Source organism: Bombina bombina, chromosome 6, assembly GCF_027579735.1.
Source record: "Bombina bombina isolate aBomBom1 chromosome 6, aBomBom1.pri, whole genome shotgun sequence".
Lineage (NCBI taxonomy): Eukaryota > Metazoa > Chordata > Amphibia > Anura > Bombinatoridae > Bombina > Bombina bombina.
In genome coordinates, this window is record NC_069504.1 from 1,117,956,454 (window position 1) to 1,117,976,545 (window position 20,092).

Here is a 20,092-nt window from a genome sequence, read left to right on the forward strand (position 1 = left end):
TGGCAGCCCACGCATAAAACCTTAGGCTGGAAAACAATAGGGCAAATTTTTGTTTTCCAATGAGGAAAACGGACCTCTTTAATGTTGAATCACATGATACAATGTAGCCTTTTCCTTATGAGAAGCATATTTATTTTGTGTCGTATTCTGGCTGCTTAGATACTGCATGTTGGATGGCTTCCTTTCAAAAAGCTCCCAGATGTAATAATGTACACATTCTGCTCTTGTTTAAACATAAAACCATCTGATTAAAGTGGATATCCAATGGAAACATATGGCTCTGATGCTTAATGTGCTAGACTAATGTGACACCTGTTTGATGACTTGGTAATTTAGTTACACTGTACACATAAATAAACGGTTTCTCAATATGAATATTAAAAAAAGTCTGTCTCTATGTGTTGGTCGTTTTCCTACCTAGCCTTACTATTGATAGATTACAGGTGGGATCTTTTTTTCTTAACTAGTATAAAAGATTCATGGCCAAATCTGGTTCCACTCACAGCAAGAACAAGTAAAAATTACTGTTTAGGTGCCAATAAGTCATTTCAGAAGATCCTCCTATGGGGTTTGTCTAAAATAGAAGAAACCAGAAGATCAAGTTGACCCCAGTATTTTAGTTTAATGTGCCAGATGATTATTTTTCATAGAATGAGACTGTTTTTTTCAAGTACTTATATAGCTTAAGTTAAAATGTTGTCTTTGCCAGGCTCCCAATTATAAGTTTTTCCATTCAAAGACTCCTATACATCATGTAAAATATCATTTTTTCTGTGGGAAGATGTTTCTTTGGTGTGCACACCTGTTTTGCGGTATACCAAATGATAGTTTATTTTAAAGATCCTCTTAAGAAGAAAGATAGCTTTTACTGCAGGGTCTATATATCTAGATGCCTTGTTTGTATCGATTACATAATGTGTAGGTTCCACTGTATTATTTTATTTCTTGACTAATTTGCTTTGTTTGAGATTGCTTATTTGTTCCATTGTTATGCTTTTTTCTTTCTTAACCCCTTAAGGACCACAGCACTTTTCCATTTTCTGACCGTTTGGGACCAAAGCTATTTTAACATTTCTGCGGTGTTTGTGTTTTAGATGTAATTTTCCTCTTACTCATTTACTGTACCCACACATATTATATACCGTTATTTCTCGCCATTAAATGGACTTTCTAAAGATACCATTATTTTCATCATATCTTATAATTTACTATAATTTTTTTTATATAAAATATGCTGAAAAAATGGAAAAAAAAACACTTTTTCTAACTTTGACCCCCAAAATCTGTTACACATCTACAAACACCAAAAAAAAAACCAAGCTAAATAGTTTCTAAATGTTGTCCTGAGTTTAGAAATATCCAATGTTTACATGTTCTTTGCTTTTTTTGCAAGTTATAGGGCAATAAGTACAAGTAGCACTTTGCTATTTTTTCAAAATTAGCGAGTTACATTGTAACACTGATATCTGTCAGTAATCCCTGAATAACCCTTTACATGTATATATGTGTGTGTGTGTATATATATATATATATATATATATATATATATATATATATATATATATATATATATATATATATATATATATATTAGTAGACAACCCAAAGTATTGATCTAGGCCCATTTTGGTATATTTTATGCCACCATTTCACCGCCAAATGCGATCAAATAAAAAAATTGTTCACTTTTTCACAAACTTTTTTGCAAACTTTGTTTTTCACTGAAATTATTTACAAATAACTTGTGCAGTTGTGGCATAAATGGTTGTAAATGCTTCTCTGGGATCCCCTTTGTTCAGAAATAGCAGACATTTATGACTGTGGCATTTCTTTTTGGTAATTAGAAGGTCACTAAATGCCGCTGCGCAACACACTTGTATTAGGCCCAGCAATGAAGGGGTTAATTAGGGAGCTTGAAGGGTTAATTGTAGCTTCAGTGTAATGTAGAAGACAACCCAAAGTATTGATCTAGGCTCATTTTGATATATTTCATGCCACCATTGTAAATGCTTCTCTGGGATCCCCTTTGTTCAGAAATAGCAGACATATATAGCTTTGGGGTTGCTTTTTGGTAATTAGAAGGCCGCTAAATGCCGCTGCACACCACACTTGTATTATGCCCAGCAGTGACGGGGTTAATTAGGTAGCTTGTAGGGAGCTTGGAGGGTTAATTTTAGCTTTAGTGTAGAGATCAGCCTCCCACCTGACACAGAGCTTCAAACCTCAGAGGACGTGCCAGGCACGTCCTTGGTCATTAACTGACATCCAATGGAGGACGTGCATGGCATGTCCTAGGTCGTTAAGGGGTTAAAGGGACATTTGACCCAAATTTTCTTCTTAAAAGGGAAGAGTCCACAGCTGCATTCGTTACTTTTGGGAAATACAGAACCTGACCACCAGGAGGAGGCAAAGACACCCCAGCGAAAGGCTTAAATACCTCCCCCACTTCCCTCATCCCCCAGTCATTCTTTGCCTTTCATCACAGGAGGTTGGCAGAGAAGTGTCAGAAGTTTGAGATAGTCTCTTATGGAGGGTAATACTCTTTGCAATGGGACTGGAGTTTTAAGTAATACTGTCATCATGAGAGCATGGATGAAAGTTAGAGTCCGGAGATGCAGGGAGAGTTTTCCTGCGAACCCATCCCGACTCATATTAACAGCTCCTTGGTAATCAGCATTGACGAGTTTCGCTGCCTACCTTAAATCACTTAATTCCGTGTCAGAAGTGAGGCTACTATCTGTCACACTTGAAGGGCCGTGTTCCTGTTCCACGGCGTAGATTCCGGTAAGATCGTTTCATTTTATTTTGATATGTGAATGTAATAACGAAACAAGGTAGGGTCCCAGTGGGACTCTTTTTATCTTAATAAGGAATCATGAGTTTATATCTCCTGAGGGGGGTTATTGAACAGGGGGGACTTTTAATCATGTTTGTTATATGGTTCTTTCTGCAATGTGTAGCTATACTTAGGCTCACAGCCTTTATGGAGCATAATGTCCTTCTTTTAATGACGCAATCTTTCCAGATTGCGCACCCTTTTCGTGACTGGCACGGTGCACCTAGTGACGGGTGCGGTTACGTTGTTTCTCACTTCCGTATGCTGACTCGTGGGTTGTCTGAGTCACAGGATGTGGTGTTAAAGGATGCCAGTTAGTTTTTTATCATTTTTGTAATCCCAAGATTATGGAGGACTCTGATATGCATGACACGGATGCCTCTGATACGGAGGATGTGTCTTGTGATGAATATGAAATGACCTGGGTAATCAATGTCCATCAGTTATGTACCGATTGCCGTTCTAGAGTACTCTCTTCTCCTGAAGCAGGGAGCTTAGAGTGCGTTGAGCCATCCGCCTTTGAAGTTTCCATGACCCGTGAAGCGAGTGTCCCAGTCCATTTCCCGGCTACGCAAGCAGTTGTCCCTATGGCCTTTACTCTTTCTCCGGAGGGTGGCTTGTTTCCTCCAGAGGCTACGGCACGGTTCCGCATGGCCATTTCTATGGCGTTGAATCATTTATATCTCCCAAGTGAAGTATTTCTAAGATACTGCCTGTGTTCCGTTAACAAGGGCCCGTTGTCCGTGGGATTGCCCGATTCAGTTTGGCCTTCTGGGGAAGAGTTGGCCCCTGAGACTTCAGGTGCCCATATCTCGGAGCCAGGGTCTTCAGTTGATCTGGCGAGGGATGATGTTGCCTTCCGTTATAGGCTGGCTAGCCTTCGTGTTCTTTTAAGACATGTTTTGGCAATGTTGGAGGATCCCAGTCCTAGTGGGCCAAGGGATCCGCGGCCTTAGAAGCTGGATGGCAAAATGGGTACGACGTTTAGGGATGAAGCCAATCTCCTTTTTTCTTTTGCTTTATGTTTTTCGGTTCCAGTTCTGAGCTTGGGTGAATGGGGCTTTTAATCGGCTGGTTCCGTTATCGTCCTCATTCACCTTGGGCGTTCACCTGATGGGTGCTGCCTTCATTTTATTGTTTGATCTGGATGGATGTGTTTAATTTGTTTTTTCTTAAGCTCATGTCTGTTAGAATTTTGTTTTTATGAACGTTCTTCTCTGGAACCGATACTTGCGGCTTAGGTTGCGTGGGCATTTTCTCTGAAGTTGTGCACTTGTTGCATAATAGAATTTTGTTTTTCTAGTTCAGCTATCGATCCTTCGGGGCAAATTTTCTTGGACCTTGGGCAGTTCTAGAGTGTCTTTATACCAGCCAGGTACTGGTCGGATACTTTTTTCGGTTGTTACCAGGGTTCATGTCACCCTTGTGGTGCTGATTAATCCTACTGGATTTTGAATATCTCTTGGCCTATTCTATGGACTCCGGCTCGGATCCTACCGAAGTATGAGGCCTGTTGTTTAAATACAACCCCTCCAAATGGAGGGTTATGAGTGCCAATCTAGGATGGCTGTTCGGGCTTCATGCCTGGGATACGGATCTGTTTTTGCAGACATCATCATGGTTCTTCAGGTTCCCGGGGACTCAGAACCGTTATTCCATTCTTGGAGTGGGGGATGTGTGTGACCCATGTGGTCTGGTGTGCCGAGTGATTAATAGTTTGCATTTTCACTTGTGGTTCTTCCGGACGCTGACTCTTTAGCCTTGGGTGGATCATATGGTCGGGATGCGCGGGCATATCTTTCTCTGCTCAGAGCTGTGTTACTCTATGAGTTGGTGTGCAGGGGTTCCCTGCCTTCTGTTGGGAGTTGCGAAGCTCCAGCTGTTGCCTGCTTAAAGATGATTTTGGAAGATGGATCCTTCAAGGCTGTTGTCTCTTTCATTACCCTTGGTCTGACCATGGTCTCGACGTTTGAGTGTATTTTTGTCCTCATTGCAACTCTAGCCTTGGGGCTTGTCAGTGAAGGGGCAAGGTCGGTTATGGAGAGCCGCCCTTCTGTGGTCAGGTAGTTGACCATTTATCCTTGATGCTCCGTTGGGGGCTTCGTGGGCGGTGCCTTAAGTCCGGATGGCGAGCAGGTTACAGGGTTCTCATTCGCCTTCGGGTGTTGGTTGCTCCCTTGCCTGTGTGTGTAGCACGTATTAACGATTGCCTACGAGATTTCTGTGCGATCCAAGTGCCCTGGGTGCTGAATCTTTGACTGTTAAGGAAATCCTTTGTGACTCTTGGGTTTGAGGCTATTTCTAGATCACCAAGTCTATGTACTTTAGAGGTGCGTTCCTCCTTGTAGGAGGCAGCTTAGGGTTCCTCTGGAAGTTGGAACTTTGTTTTGAGTTGCACGGGTGCTTATGCTTATCCCAGGCATTAGTTAGTATGTAGGATAGCCTTATGCTTATATCAGACATTAGTTTGTATGTAGGATAGCCTTATACTTATATCAGGCATTAGTTAGTATGTAGGATAGACTTGTGCTTATCCCAGGCATTTGTTAGTATGTAGGATAGCCTTATGCTTATCCCAGGCATTAGTTAGTATGTAGGATAGCCTTATGCTTATATCAGACATTGGTTAGTATGTAGGATAGCCTTATGCTTAGCCAAGGCGTTCGTTAGTATGTAGGATAGCCTTATGCTTAGCCCAGGCATTAGTTAGTATGTAGGATAGACTTCTGCTTATCCCAGGCACTAGTTAGTATGTAGGATAGCCTTATGCTTACTCCAGGTATTAGTTAGTATGTAAGATAGCCTTATTCTTATCCAAGGCATTAGTTAGTATGTAGGATAGCCTTATGCTTATATCAGGCATTAGTTAGTACATAGGATAGCCTTATACTTATATCAGGCATTAGTTAGTATGTAGGATAGACTTGTGATTAGCCCAGGCATTAGTTAGTATGTAGGATAGCCTTATGCTTATCCCAGGCATTAGTTAGTATCTAGGATAGCCTTATGCTTATCCCAGGCATTAGTTAGTATGTAGGATAGCCTTATGCTTATATCAGACATTAGTTAGTACGTAGGATAGCCTTATGCTTAGCCCAGGCATTAGTTAGTATGTAGGATAGCCTTATGCTTATCCCATGCATTAGTTAGTATGTAATGTAGCCTTATGCTTATCCCAGGCATTAGTTAGTATGTAATATAGCCTTATGCTTATCCCAGGCATTAATTAGTATGTAGGATAGCCTTATGCTTATCTCAGGCATTAGTTAGTATGTAGGACAGCCTTATGCTTATCCCAGGCATTAGTTAGTATGTAGGACAGCCTTATGCTTATCCCAGGCATTAGTTAGTATGTAGGACAGCCTTATGCTTATCCCAGGCATTAGTTAGTATGTAGGATAGCCTTATGCTTATCCCAGGCATTAGTTAGTATGTAGGATAGCCTTATGCTTAGCCCAGGCATTAGTTAGTATGTAGGATAGCCTTATGCTTATCCCAGGCATTAGTTAGTACGTAGGATAGCCTTATACTTAGCCCAGGCATTAGTATGTAAGATGGCCTTATGCTTATCCCAGGTATTAGTTAGTATGTAGGTTAGCCTTATGCTTATCCCAGGCATTAGTTAGTATGTAGGATAGCCTTATGCTTAGCCCAGGCATTAGTTAGTATGTAGGATAGCCTTATGCTTATCCCAGGCATTAGTTAATATGTAGGATAGCCTTATGCTTAGTCCAGGCATTAGTATGTAGGATAGCCTTATGCTTATCCCAGGCATTAGTTAGTATGTAGGATAGCCCTATGCTTATCCCAGGCATTAGTTAGTATGTAGGATAGCCTTATGCTTATCCCAGACATTGGTTAGTATGTAGGATAGCCTTATGCTTATCCCTGACATTGGTTAGTATGTAGGATAGCCTTATGCTTATCCCAGGCATTAGTTAGTATGTAGGATAGACTGGTGCTTATCCCAAACATTATTGAAGCCCCCAACAGTGTTTATTACCACCTCTAATGGAAGTTTATTCTGTGAATCAACAATTTAATCCTGAACTTACTACCCTTTAGTTTATGAACATGACCCCTTGTTCATGAATGTTTGTTTTTATGAAAAATACTGAGTCTCAGCTTTACTGAGTTCCTTAATATACTTGAGTTACTATAATTTAACCTCTTTTTCCCTTCTTCCCTCTAAGCTATAGATATTCAGGTCATTTAAATTGTGATTTAATCATTTTTCTACATTTAGGTTTAATTTTTAGAATAATAACCTTTTAGATTATTGTCCCTGTTATAGCAGAACATTACTGATGTAGTTATATAGCATTAGAAATAATCATTAACACATTATTGGGAGCTGCACAAGCCCCAGGCTAATAGACTTGGGTCCCTGTGCAGATCTATTCCGCTCTCAGCAATCTTCTGTTCCCTCTGCAGATCTATTCCGCTCTCAGCAATCTTCTATTCCCTCTGCAGATCTATTCCGCTCTCAGCAATCTTCTATTCCCTGTGCAGATCTATTCCGCTCTCAGCAATCTTCTGTTCCCTGTGCAGATCTATTCCGCTCTCAGCAATCTTCTGTTCCCTGTGCAGATCTATTCCGCTCTCAGCAATCTTCTGTTCCCTGTGCAGATCTATTCCGCTCTCAGCAATCTTCTGTTCCCTGTGCAGATCTATTCCGCTCTCAGCAATCTTCTATTCCTTGTGCAGATCTATTCCGCTCTCAGCAATCTTCTGTTCCCTGTGCAGATCTATTCCGCTCTCAGCAATCTTCTGTACCCTGTGCAGATCTATTCCGCTCTCAGCAATCTTCTGTTCCCTGTGCAGATCTATTCCGCTCTCAGCAATCTTCTGTTCCCTGTGCAGATCTATTCCGCTCTCAGCAATCTTCTGTTCCCTGTGCAGATCTATTCCGCTCTCAGCAATCTTCTGTACCCTGTGCAGATCTATTCCGCTCTCAGCAATCTTCTGTTCCCTGTGCAGATCTATTCCGCTCTCAGCAATCTTCTGTACCCTGTGCAGATCTATTCCGCTCTCAGCAATCTTCTGTTCCCTGTGCAGATCTATTCCGCTCTCAGCAATCTTCTGTTCCCTGTGCAGATCTATTCCGCTCTCAGCAATCTTCTGTTCCCTGTGCAGATCTATTCCGCTCTCAGCAATCTTCTGTTCCCTGTGCAGATCTATTCCGCTCTCAGCAATCTTCTGTTCCCTGTGCAGATCTATTCCGCTCTCAGCAATCTTCTGTTCCCTGTGCAGATCTATTCCGCTCTCAGCAATCTTCTATTCCAGTGATTTGCAACCTTTTTTTTGCCATGGCACACTTTTTTACATTAAAAATCCTGTGGCACACCACCATATCCAAATTTTTTACAAAATCACACATTGTAGCCTAATACAGGATATATATACAGTGTATATATATATATATATATATATATATATATATATATATATATATATATATATATATATATATATATATATATATATATATACACACACACTGTACTGTGCTGTCATGCCATGTCTCCTACAAACTTTACTTGAAATATTGACATTCATTCACAAACAATCATAATGATTGTCTATGAATGAATGTCAATGTCATGGTTGTAAATGATGCCTGATGAGCCTGTCACATAACTCCCAATATTTCAAAATTTGAAAGAGGGACATCCCCGCACTGTTGTCAGTCTGCCGCGGCACACCTGAGGATCTCACATGCCACACTAGTTTAAAAACACTGTTCTATTCATTGTGTTTCTTGTTTCAGTGTACATAGACTTGCAGGAGAACAATGAGATTAACAGGACATGGATCCTGTTTCTTTCATGATTCAAATAGAGCAGTGATTTTATAATATGGTTCCAATTTAATTCTATTTTCTCATTATTATTTGTGTGCGTCCTTTGTTGTAAAGTATACCTAGGTAGGCTCAGAAGCGGCTGATTGGTGGCTGCACAAATATGCCTCTTGCCATTGGCTTTCAGCTAGCTCCCCGTAGTGCATTGCTGCTAATTTATCAAAGGATACCAAGAGATTGAAGCAAATTAGATAATAGAAGTATATTGGGAAAATTATTTATAATTGTATGCTGTATCTGATTCCTGAAAGAAAGAAAAATTTGGTTTCATGTCCCTATTATAGGGGCAGTAAAATCAAAATGATAGAAGATGCAGATTTAAATAACTTTTCAATGTACTTCTATTATCTAATATGCTTTGTTCTCTTGGTATCCTTTGTTGAAAACCATACATAGGTAGGCTCAGGAGCAGCAATGCACTACTAGGAGCTCACTGCTGATTGGTAGGTGCACATTTTTTTCAGCTTTCTTGGTACCCTGTCGGTTGTCACTAAACACCCACACTATACTATACTGTTTTACCCCTTATACCGCCGCTCCCGGACCTCGCCGCACCTAAATAAAATTATTAACCCCTAAACCGCCGCTCCCGGAGCCCACTGCAACTCTAATAAATGTATTAACCCCTAAACCGCCACTCCCGGAGCCCACCACCACCTACATTATACATATTAACCCTTAATCTTCCGCCCCCTATACCGCCGCTCCCTACATAAAGTTATTAACCCATATCCTGCCACTCCCGTACCCCGCCGCAACTAAATAAAGTGTTTAACCCCTAAACCGCTGCTCCCTGAGCCCACCGCCACCTACATTATATTTATTAACCCCTAATCTGCCCCCCCCCCCACCGCCGCCACTATATTAAATGTATTAACCCCTAAACCTAAGTCTAACACTAACCCTAACACCCCCTAACTTAAATATAATTTAAATAAATTGAAATAAATTATTCCTATTTAAAACTAAATACTTTCCTATAAAATAAACCCTAAGATAGCTACAATATAACTAATAGTTACATTGTAGCTATCTTAGGATTTATTTATATTTTACAGGCAACTTTGTATTTATTTTAACTAGGTAGAATAGTTACTAAATAGTTATTAACTATTTAATAACTTCCTAGTTAAAATAAATACAAATATACCTGTAAAATAAAACCTAACCTAAGTTACAATTACACCTAACACTACACTATAATTAAATAAATTAAGTAACCTAAATACAATTAAAAAACAATTATCTAAAGTACAAAAAAACACACATTAAATTACAGAAAATAATATAATAATTACAAGTTTTTGAAACTAATTACACCTAATCTAATCCCTCTAACAAAATAATAAAAATCCCTACCCTATACTAAATTACGAATAGCCCTTAAAAGGGCCTTTTGCAGGGCATTGCCCCAAAGTAATCCTCTTTTACCTGAAAAAAAGTACAATACCCCCCCCCAACATTAAAACCCACCACCCACACACCCAACCCTACTCTAAAACCCACCCAATCCCCCTTAATAAAACCTAACACTAACCCCTTGAAGATCACCCTATCTTGAGACGTCTTCACCCAACCGGGCTGAAGTCCTCAACGAAGCCGGGCGAAGTGGTCCTCCAGACGGGCAGAAGTCTTCATCCAAGCCGGACAGAAGAGGTCCTCCAGACGGGCAGAAGTCTTCATCTAGGTGGCATCTATCTTCATCCATCTGGCGCGGAGCGGGTCCATCTTCAAGACATCCGACGCGGAGCATCCTTTTTCAACGACATCCGACGACTGAATGACGGTTCCTTTAAATGACGTCATCCAAGATGGCGTCCTTTGAATTCCAATTGGCTGATAGAATTCTATCAGCCAATTGGAATTAAGGTAGGAAAAATCCTATTGGCTAACTTCCAAAAGTATCCAAAAGAAGTATTTTTCCAGCCACCAGTTAAACTTTAAAAAGACCTTTATTCATTTCTTACAGGGTCCATCATATCAACAACGTTTCAAACCTATGCCAGGTTCTTAATCATGTCCTGGCATAGGTTTGAAACGTTGTTGATATGATGGACCCTGTAAGAAATGAATAAAGGTCTTTTTAAAGTTTAACTGGTGGCTGGAAAAATACTTCTTTTGGATACATATTGGGGTCTGGCTAACCCTTTTCCTGTGCCCCAGAAGGTAAATAGGTGCTGTCTTTCACTATCACATTTATAACTTCCAAAAGTAGTCAGATTGTGCCGAACTTGCGTTTGGAACATCTGTAGTGACGTAAGCATCGATCTGTGTCGGACTGAGTCCGGCGGATCGTATGTTACGTCACTAAATTCTACTTTTTCCGGTCTGTAGGGTTTGTTAACTAAGACGAATCAGGCTCGCCACAAATATGCTGCGGAATTCCTGCGTATTTGCGGTTGACGGCTTGATAAATATTTAGGTGGCGGCGGTGTCCGGGCGCCAGATTAGGGGTTAATAAGTATAATGTAGGTGGCGGCGGGCAGATTAGGGGTGTTTAGACTCGGGGTACATGTTAGGTGTAAACGTTCCCATAGGAATCAATGGGATATCGGGCAGCAGCGAACATGATTCCTATGGCATCCTCCGCCTCCAGGGCGGCGGATTGAAAACCAGGTACGCTGGGCCGGAATAGTGCCGAGCGTACCTGGTAGGAATTTGATAACTTCCAAAAGTAGTCAGATTGTGCCGAACTTGCGTTTGGAACATCTGTAGTGATGTAAGCATCGATCTGTGTCGGACTGAGTCCGGCGGATCATATGTTACATCACTAAATTCTACTTTTGTCGGTCTATAGGGTTTGTTAACTAAGGTGAATCAGGCTCGCCACAAATACGCTGCGGAATTCCAGCCTATTTGCGGTTGACGGCTTGATAAATGCATGCCATTATGTTCAGTACTGTCTCTAATAAACTTCTATACATTATGTTCAGTACTGTGTCTAATAAACGTTTATACATTTATGTTCAGTACTGTGTCTAATAAACTTCTATACATTATGTTCAGTACAGTCTCTAATACATTTTATTTACATTATGTTCTGTACTGTGTCTAATACACTTATATACATTATGTTCTGTACTGTCTCTAATAAACTTATATACATTTATGTTCAGTACTGTGTCTAATAAACTTATATACATTTATGTTCAGTACTGTCTCTAATAAACTTATATACATTATGTTCAGTACTGTCTCTAATAAACTTATATACATTATGTTCAGTACTGTCTCTAATACATTTTATTTACATTATGTTCAGTACTGTCTCTAATAAACTTATATACATTATGTTCAGTACTGTCTCTAATAAACTTATATACATTATGCTCAGTACTGTCTCTAATAAACTTATATACATTATGTTCAGTACTGTCTCTAATAAACTTATATACATTATGTTCAGTACTGTCTCTAATAAACTTATATACATTATGTTCAGTACTGTCTCTAATACATTTTATTTACATTATGTTCAGTACTGTCTCTAATAAACTTATATACATTATGTTCAGTACTGTCTCTAATAAACTTATATACATTATGTTCTGTACTGTCTCTAATAAACTTATATACATTATGTTCTGTACTGTCTAATAAACTTATATACATTATGTTCTGTACTGTCTCTAATAAACTTATATACATTATGTTCTGTACTGTCTAATAAACTTATATACATTATGTTCAGTACTGTCTAATAAACTTATATACATTATGTTCAGTACTGTCTCTAATAAACTTATATACATTATGTTCAGTACTGTCTCTAATAAACGTATATACATTATGTTCAGTACTGTCTCTAATAAACGTATATACATTATGTTCAGTACTGTCTAATAAACTTATATACATTATGTTCAGTACTGTCTAATAAACTTATATACATTATGTTCAGTACTGTCTCTAATAAACTTATATACATTATGTTCAGTACTGTCTCTAATAAACTTATATACATTATGTTCAGTACTGTCTAATAAACTTATATACATTATGTTCAGTACTGTCTAATAAACTTATATACATTATGTTCAGTACTGTCTCTAAAAAAAACTTATATACATTATGTTCAGTACTATCTCTAAAAAAACTTATATACATTATGTTCAGTACTGTGTCAAATAAATGTATATACATTATGTTCAGACAATATCTTATGGTTCTCTTCCTTTTCTTTCAGGTAAATGGACACATATCTGGAAGTTCAGATATTTACCAGGAGAGGTTATCTCGGCTGGAGAATGATAAGGAATCTCTAGTGCTTCAGGTATCTGACTTTTGTGCTGATCCATGTTTTACTTATTGGCACTTAACATTGCGGATGTTGGGGCGTTATACAAATAAAAGAAAAAAATAATTATCAAATTTATATATATATATATATATATATATATATATATATATATATATATATATATATATATATATATATAGTGGTGTTTGTTCATTTACTTATTTCCATCTAAAGGGGAAGAGAGTCCACGGCTTCATTCATTACGTGTGGGAATTAAGAACCTGGGCACCAGGAGGAGGCAAAGATACCCCAGCCAAAGGCTTAAATACCTCCCCCACTCCCCTCATCCCCCCAGTCATTCTTTGCCTTTCATCATGGGAGGTGGCAGAGAGGTTCCGGAAAATCGGAGGTATCTTATGAGGGGTTCTACCCTTCGCTATGGGACAGGAGTTTAAGCAGCCCTTCAAGCTTCTCAGTTGAGGGCCTGGGTGAACGTTAGAGTCCGGAGATGCAGAGGGAGCTTCCCTTTGCTACACCATCCAGACTCATATTAACAGCTCCTACAGCAATTTCAGTTGATGAGTTTCGCAGATTGCGTCTTCTCTCTAGTCCATGTCAGGAGCGTAGCTATCACCTTTCATACTTGAAGGGCCGTGTTCCTGTTCCACGGCGTAGATTCTGGTAAGATCATTTCATTTTTATATAATGATAACACAGAAGACAGGGCCACAGTGTGGCGCCTTTATCTTTATAGAATCAAGGGTTAATATTCTTATAAGGGGATTATATGAACGGGGGGGGGGGTATGTACATGAGGAGTTTATTATGTGATTGCTGTGTTACGTGCAAGGGCGCGGCTCTAGCATTTTGTGGAACTGACATGTTCTCTTCCGGGAGTTTTGCGCTGGTTTTTTTGGCGTGTTTTATCCTCGGCAGGGGAGGTCCTGCGTAGACATTCTTGTGACCGGGTGGGGCCTCTTCACTTCTGGTCTGATCTGCGTCGGAGGAGACAAAGCGGTTTCTACAGTCCGGGTCATAGGAGGTGGTGAGTGCACTGGCCATTGGTGGTTATAAAGGTGCCTGTCTTATTTTTTTTTTTTTTATAAAAGCTATGGAGGATTCTGACACATTAGAGGGTACTCCCTCTTTAACTAAGTCCTATACCTGTGTTTATTATGAGGTTTTGGTAGACCAGCCTGCGCAACTGTGTTCCATGCTTCCAAACATAAGAGAATGTCTAGCACTGCTGAGCCGTCTACCTCTGAGGAATCTCAGTCCCGTGAGGTGCGTTCCCCAATGGTGTCCCCTATCCCACATGCAGCACCCCAGGGTCCGATTGTTACCCCTTCAGGGGAGATTGCTTGGCCGCCTGATTTTGCGGATCAGCTTGAATCAGCAGTCGCTAAGTGGATCCATGCTTTGCCGCGTTCTGCTAAACAAAAGCGTAGAGCTTTTCATAGCGGCCTGACCCAGGATTTGTCTCTGTTGGATGCCCCAGAAAGATGATACGATGATGAAGCCCAGTCCGACACATCAGAAGGGGCCCTTTTGGGGTCGGAGTCCGTGTCTAAATCCCTGGCAGCGGAGGAGCCCGGCTTTAGGTTTAAGATGGAGAACTTGCGTTTCTCCAACATAGGTGTGTCCGGTCCACGGCGTCATCCTTACTTGTGGGATATTCTCTTCCCCAACAGGAAATGGCAAAGAGCCCAGCAAAGCTGGTCACATGATCCCTCCTAGGCTCCGCCTACCCCAGTCATTCTCTTTGCCGTTGTACAGGCAACATCTCCACGGAGATGGCTTAGAGTTTTTTAGTGTTTAACTGTAGTTTTTATTATTCAATCAAGAGTTTGTTATTTTAAAATAGTGCTGGTATGTACTATTTACTCTGAAACAGAAAAGAGATGAAGATTTCTGTTTGTATGAGGAAAATGATTTTAGCAACCGTTACTAAAATCCATGGCTGTTCCACACAGGACTGTTGAGAGGAATTAACTTCAGTTGGGGGAACAGTGAGCAGTCTTTTGCTGCTTGAGGTATGACACATTCTAACAAGACGATGTAATGCTGGAAGCTGTCATTTTCCCTATGGGATCCGGTAAGCCATTTTTATTCAGACAGTAAATAAGGGCTTCACAAGGGTTTATTAAGACTGTAGACATTTTCTGGGCTAAATCGATCATATTTACACATATTTAGCCTTGAGGAATCATTTAATCTGGGTATTTTTTGTAAAATAATATCGGCAGGCACTGTTTTAGACACTTTATTCTATAGGGGCTTTCCCTAATCATAGTCAGAGCCTCATTTTCGCGCCGGTATGGCGCACTTGTTTTTGAGAACAGCATGGCATGCAGCTGCATGTGTGTGGAGCTCTGATACATAGAAAAGTCTTTCTGAAGGCATCATTTGGTATCGTATTCCCCTTTGGGCTTGGTTGGGTCTCAGCAAAGCAGATTCCAGGGACTGTAAAGGGGTTAAATATAAATTATTTTAAGGGTTAAAGCTTCCAAATTTGGTGTGCAATACTTTTAAGGCTTTAAGACACTGTGGTGAAATTTTGGTGAATTTTGAACAATTCCTTCATACTTTTTCGCAATTGCAGTAATAAAGTGTGTTCAGTTTAAAATTTAAAGTGACAGTAACGGTTTTATTTTAAAACGTTTTTTGTGCTTTGTTATCAAGTTTATGCCTGTTTAACATGTCTGAACTACCAGATAGATGTTCTGGATCCTTGGGCGCTAGAAATAGTCTCCCAAGGTTATCTTCTGGAAGTGATTCATCCTGTTCCATTAAGAGAACGAGGGATGGGGTTCTACTCCAATCTGTTCGTAGTTCCCAAAAAAGTGGGAACGTTCAGACCAATCTTAGATCTCAAGATCCTAAACAAGTTTCTCAAGGTTCCATCGTCCAAAATGGAAACCATTCGAACAATCCTTCCATCCAGGAAGGTCAATTCTTGACCACGGTGGATTTAAAGGATGCGTATCTACATATTCCTGTCCACAAGGAACATCATCGGTTCCTAAGGTTCGCATTCCTGGACAAGCATTACCAGTTCGTGGCGCTTCCTTTCGGATTAGCCACTGCTCCAAGGATTTTCTCAAAGGTACTAGGGTCCCTGTTGGCGGTGCTAAGACCAAGGGGCATTGCTGTAGTACCTTACTTGGACGACATTCTGATTCAAGCGTCGTCCCTTCCTCAAGCAAAGGCTCACACGGACATAGTCCTGGCCTTTCTCAGATCTCACGGATGGAAAGTGAACGTGGAAAAGTTCTCTATCTCCGTCGACAAGAGTTCCCTTCTTGGGAACAATAATAGACTCCTTAGAAATGAGGATTTTTCTGACAGAGACCAGAAAAACAAAACTTCTAAACTCTTGTCGGATACTTCATTCCGTTCCTCTTCCTTCCATAGCGCAGTGCATGGAAGTGATAGGTTTGATGGTAGCGGCAATGGACATAGTTCCTTTTGCGCGCATTCATCTAAGACCATTACAACTGTGTATGCTCAGTCAGTGGAATGGGGACTATACAGACTTGTCTCCGAAGATACAAGTAAATCAGAGGACCAGAGACTCACTCCGTTGGTGGCTGTCCCTGGACAACCTGTCACAAGGGGTGACCTCCCGCAGACCAGAGTGGGTCATTGTCACGACCGACGCCAGTCTGATGGGCTGGGGCGCGGTCTGGGGATCCCTGAAAGCTCAGGGTCTTTGGTCTCGGGAAGAATCTCTTCTACCGATAAATATTCTGGAACTGAGAGCGATATTCAATGCTCTCAAGGCTTGGCCTCAGCTAGCGAGGGCCAAGTTCATACGGTTTCAATCAGACAACATGACGACTGTTGCGTACATCAACCATCAGGGGGGAACAAGGAGTTCCCTGGTGATGGAAGAAGTGACCAGAATCATTCAATGGGCGGAGACTCGCTCCTGCCACCTGTCTGCAATCCACATCCCAGGAGTGGAAAATTGGGAAGCGGATTTTCTGAGTCGTCAGACATTGCATCCGGGGGAGTGGGAACTCCACCCGGAAATCTTTGCCCAAATCACTCAACTGTGGGGCATTCCAGACATGGATCTGATGGCCTCTCGTCAGAACTTCAAGGTTCCTTGCTACGGGTCCAGATCCAGGGATCCCAAGGCGACTCTAGTAGATGCACTAGTAGCACCTTGGACCTTCAAACTAGCCTATGTATTCCCGCCGTTTCCTCTCATCCCCAGGCTGGTAGCCAGGATCAATCAGGAGAGGGCGTCGGTGATCTTGATAGCTCCTGCGTGGCCACGCAGGACTTGGTATGCAGATCTGGTGAATATGTCATCGGCTCCACCATGGAAGCTACCTTTGAGACGAGACCTTCTTGTTCAAGGTCCGTTCGAACATCCGAATCTGGTCCCACTCCAGCTGACTGCTTGGAGATTGAACGCTTGATCTTATCAAAGCGAGGGTTCTCAGATTCTGTTATTGATACTCTTGTTCAGGCCAGAAAGCCTGTAACTAGAAAAATTTACCACAAAATTTGGAAAAAATATATCTGTTGGTGTGAATCTAAAGGATTCCCTTGGGACAAGGTTAAGATTCCTAAGAGTCTATCCTTCCTTCGAGAAGGATTGGAAAAAGGATTATCTGCAAGTTCCTTGATGGGACAGATTTCTGCCTTGTCTGTGTTACTTCACAAAAAGCTGGCAGCTGTGCCAGATGTTCAAGCCTTTGTTCAGGCTCTGGTTAGAATCAAGCCTGTTTACAAACCTTTGACTCCTCCTTGGAGTCTCAACTTAGTTCTTTCAGTTCTTCAGGGGGTTCCGTTTGAACCCTTACATTCCGTTGATATTAAGTTATTATCTTGGAAAGTTTTGTTTTTGGTTGCAATTTCTTCTGCTAGAAGAGTTTCAGAATTATCTGCTCTGCAGTGTTCTCCTCCTTATCTGGTGTTCCATGCAGATACGGTGGTTTTACGTACTAACCTGGTTTTCTTCCAAAAGTTGTTTCTAACAAAAACATTAACCAGGAGATAGTCGTGCCTTCTCTGTGTCCGAAACCAGTTTCGAAGAAGGAACGTTTGTTGCACAATTTGGATGTTGTTCGCGCTCTAAAATTCTATTTAGATGCTACAAAGGATTTTAGACAAACATCTTCCTTGTTTGTTGTTTATTCTGGTAAAAGGAGAGGTCAAAAAGCAACTTCTACCTCTCTCTCTTTTTGGATTAAAAGCATCATCAGATTGGCTTACGAGACTGCCGGACGGCAGCCTCCTGAAAGGATCACAGCTCCTTCCACTAGGGCTGTGGCTTCCACATGGGCCTTCAAGAACGAGGCTTCTGTTGATCAGATATGTAGGGCAGCGACTTGGTCTTCACTGCACACTTTTACCAAATTTTACAAGTTTGATACTTTTGCTTCTTCTGAGGCTATTTTTGGGAGAAAGGTTTTGCAAGCCGTGGTGCCTTCCTTTTAGGTGACCTGATTTGCTCCCTCCCTTCATCCGTGTCCTAAAGCTTTGGTATTGGTTCCCACAAGTAAGGATGACGCCGTGGACCGGACACACCTATGTTGGAGAAAACAGAATTTATGTTTACCTGATAAATTACTTTCTCCAACGGTGTGTCCGGTCCACGGCCCGCCCTGGTTTTTTAATCAGGTCTGATAATTTATTTTCTTTAACTACAGTCACCACGGTATCATATGGTTTCTCCTATGCAAATATTCCTCCTTAACGTCGGTCGAATGACTGGGGTAGGCGGAGCCTAGGAGGGATCATGTGACCAGCTTTGCTGGGCTCTTTGCCATTTCCTGTTGGGGAAGAGAATATCCCACAAGTAAGGATGACGCCGTGGACCGGACACACCGTTGGAGAAAGTAATTTATCAGGTAAACATAAATTCTGTTTTTTTACTAAAGAAAGTGCTGGCTACTTAAGAGGTTCCGGAACCCAAGCTTCTAGAAGAGCCCTCCATTCCTAAGTTGGATAAGGTTTACGAGGACACAGTGGTTTCCCAGACTTTCCCGGTTCTTGTCAAGATGGCGAACATTATAAAGAACGAGCGGGAGCGGTTAGGTTCTTCCTTTTCTTTCATGTAATTAGCAAGAGTCCATGAGCTAGTGACGTATGGGATATACATTCCTACCAGGAGGGGCAAAGTTTCCCAAACCTCAAAATGCCTATAAATACACCCCTCACCACACCCACAAATCAGTTTTACAAACTTTGCCTCCCGTGGAGGTGGTGAAGTAAGTTTGTGCTAGATTCTACGTTGATATGCGCTCTGCAGCAGGTTGGAGCCCGGTTTTCCTCTCAGCGTGCAGTGAATGTCAGAGGGATGTGAAGAGAGTACTGCCTATTTGAATTCAATGATCTCCTTCTACGGGGTCTATTTCATAGGTTCTCTATTATCGGTCGTAGAGATTCATCTCTTACCTCCCTTTTCAGATCGACGATATACTCTTATATATACCATTACCTCTACTGATTCTCGTTTCAGTACTGGTTTGGCCTTCTACTACATGTAGATGAGTGTCCTGGGGTAAGTAAGTCTAAGCTATGGTTGGGCACTTTTATATAAAGTTCTAAATATTTGTGTTTAAACATTTATTTGCCTTGATTCAGGATGTTGAATATTCCTTATTTCAGACAGTCAGTTTGATTATTGGGATAATGCATTTGAATGATCATTTTTTTCTTACCTTAAAATTTGACTTTTTTCCCTGTGGGCTGTTAGGCTCGCGGGGGCTGAAAATGCTTCATTTTATTGCGTCATTCTTGGCGCAGACTTTTTTGGCGCCAAAAAATTTCTTTATTTCCGGCGTCATACTTGTCACCGGAAGTTGCGTCATTTTTGACGTTTTTTGCGCCAAAAGTGTCGGCGTTACCGGATGTGGCGTCATTTTTGGCGCTAAAAGCATTTAGGCGCCAAATAATGTGGGCGTCTTTTTTGGCGCTAAAAAATATGGGCGTCATTATTGTCTCAACATTATTTAAGTCTCATTGTTTATTTGCTTCTGGTTGCTAGAAGCTTGTTCACTGGCATTTTTTCCCATTCCTGAAACTGTCATTTAAGGAATTTGATCAATTTGGCTTTATATGTTGTTTTTTCTATTACATATTGCAAGATGTCTCAGATTGACCCTGAATCAGAAGATACTTCTGGAAAATCGCTGCC

The 20,092-nt window shown here is 41.0% G+C and overlaps 1 protein-coding gene across 15 annotated transcripts in view; it reads left to right on the forward strand.

The window, feature by feature from the left end:
- PPFIBP1 (PPFIA binding protein 1) overlaps positions 1-20,092 on the forward strand; it is a 650,864-nt gene that overhangs the window by 265,554 nt on the left and 365,218 nt on the right. For all 15 annotated transcript variants that reach the window (XM_053719064.1, XM_053719065.1, XM_053719067.1 and 12 more), the window contains exon 4: positions 12,883-12,969. In XM_053719064.1, coding sequence (XP_053575039.1) covers positions 12,883-12,969 — 87 coding nt within the window. The remainder of the gene's footprint in view (positions 1-12,882; positions 12,970-20,092) is intronic.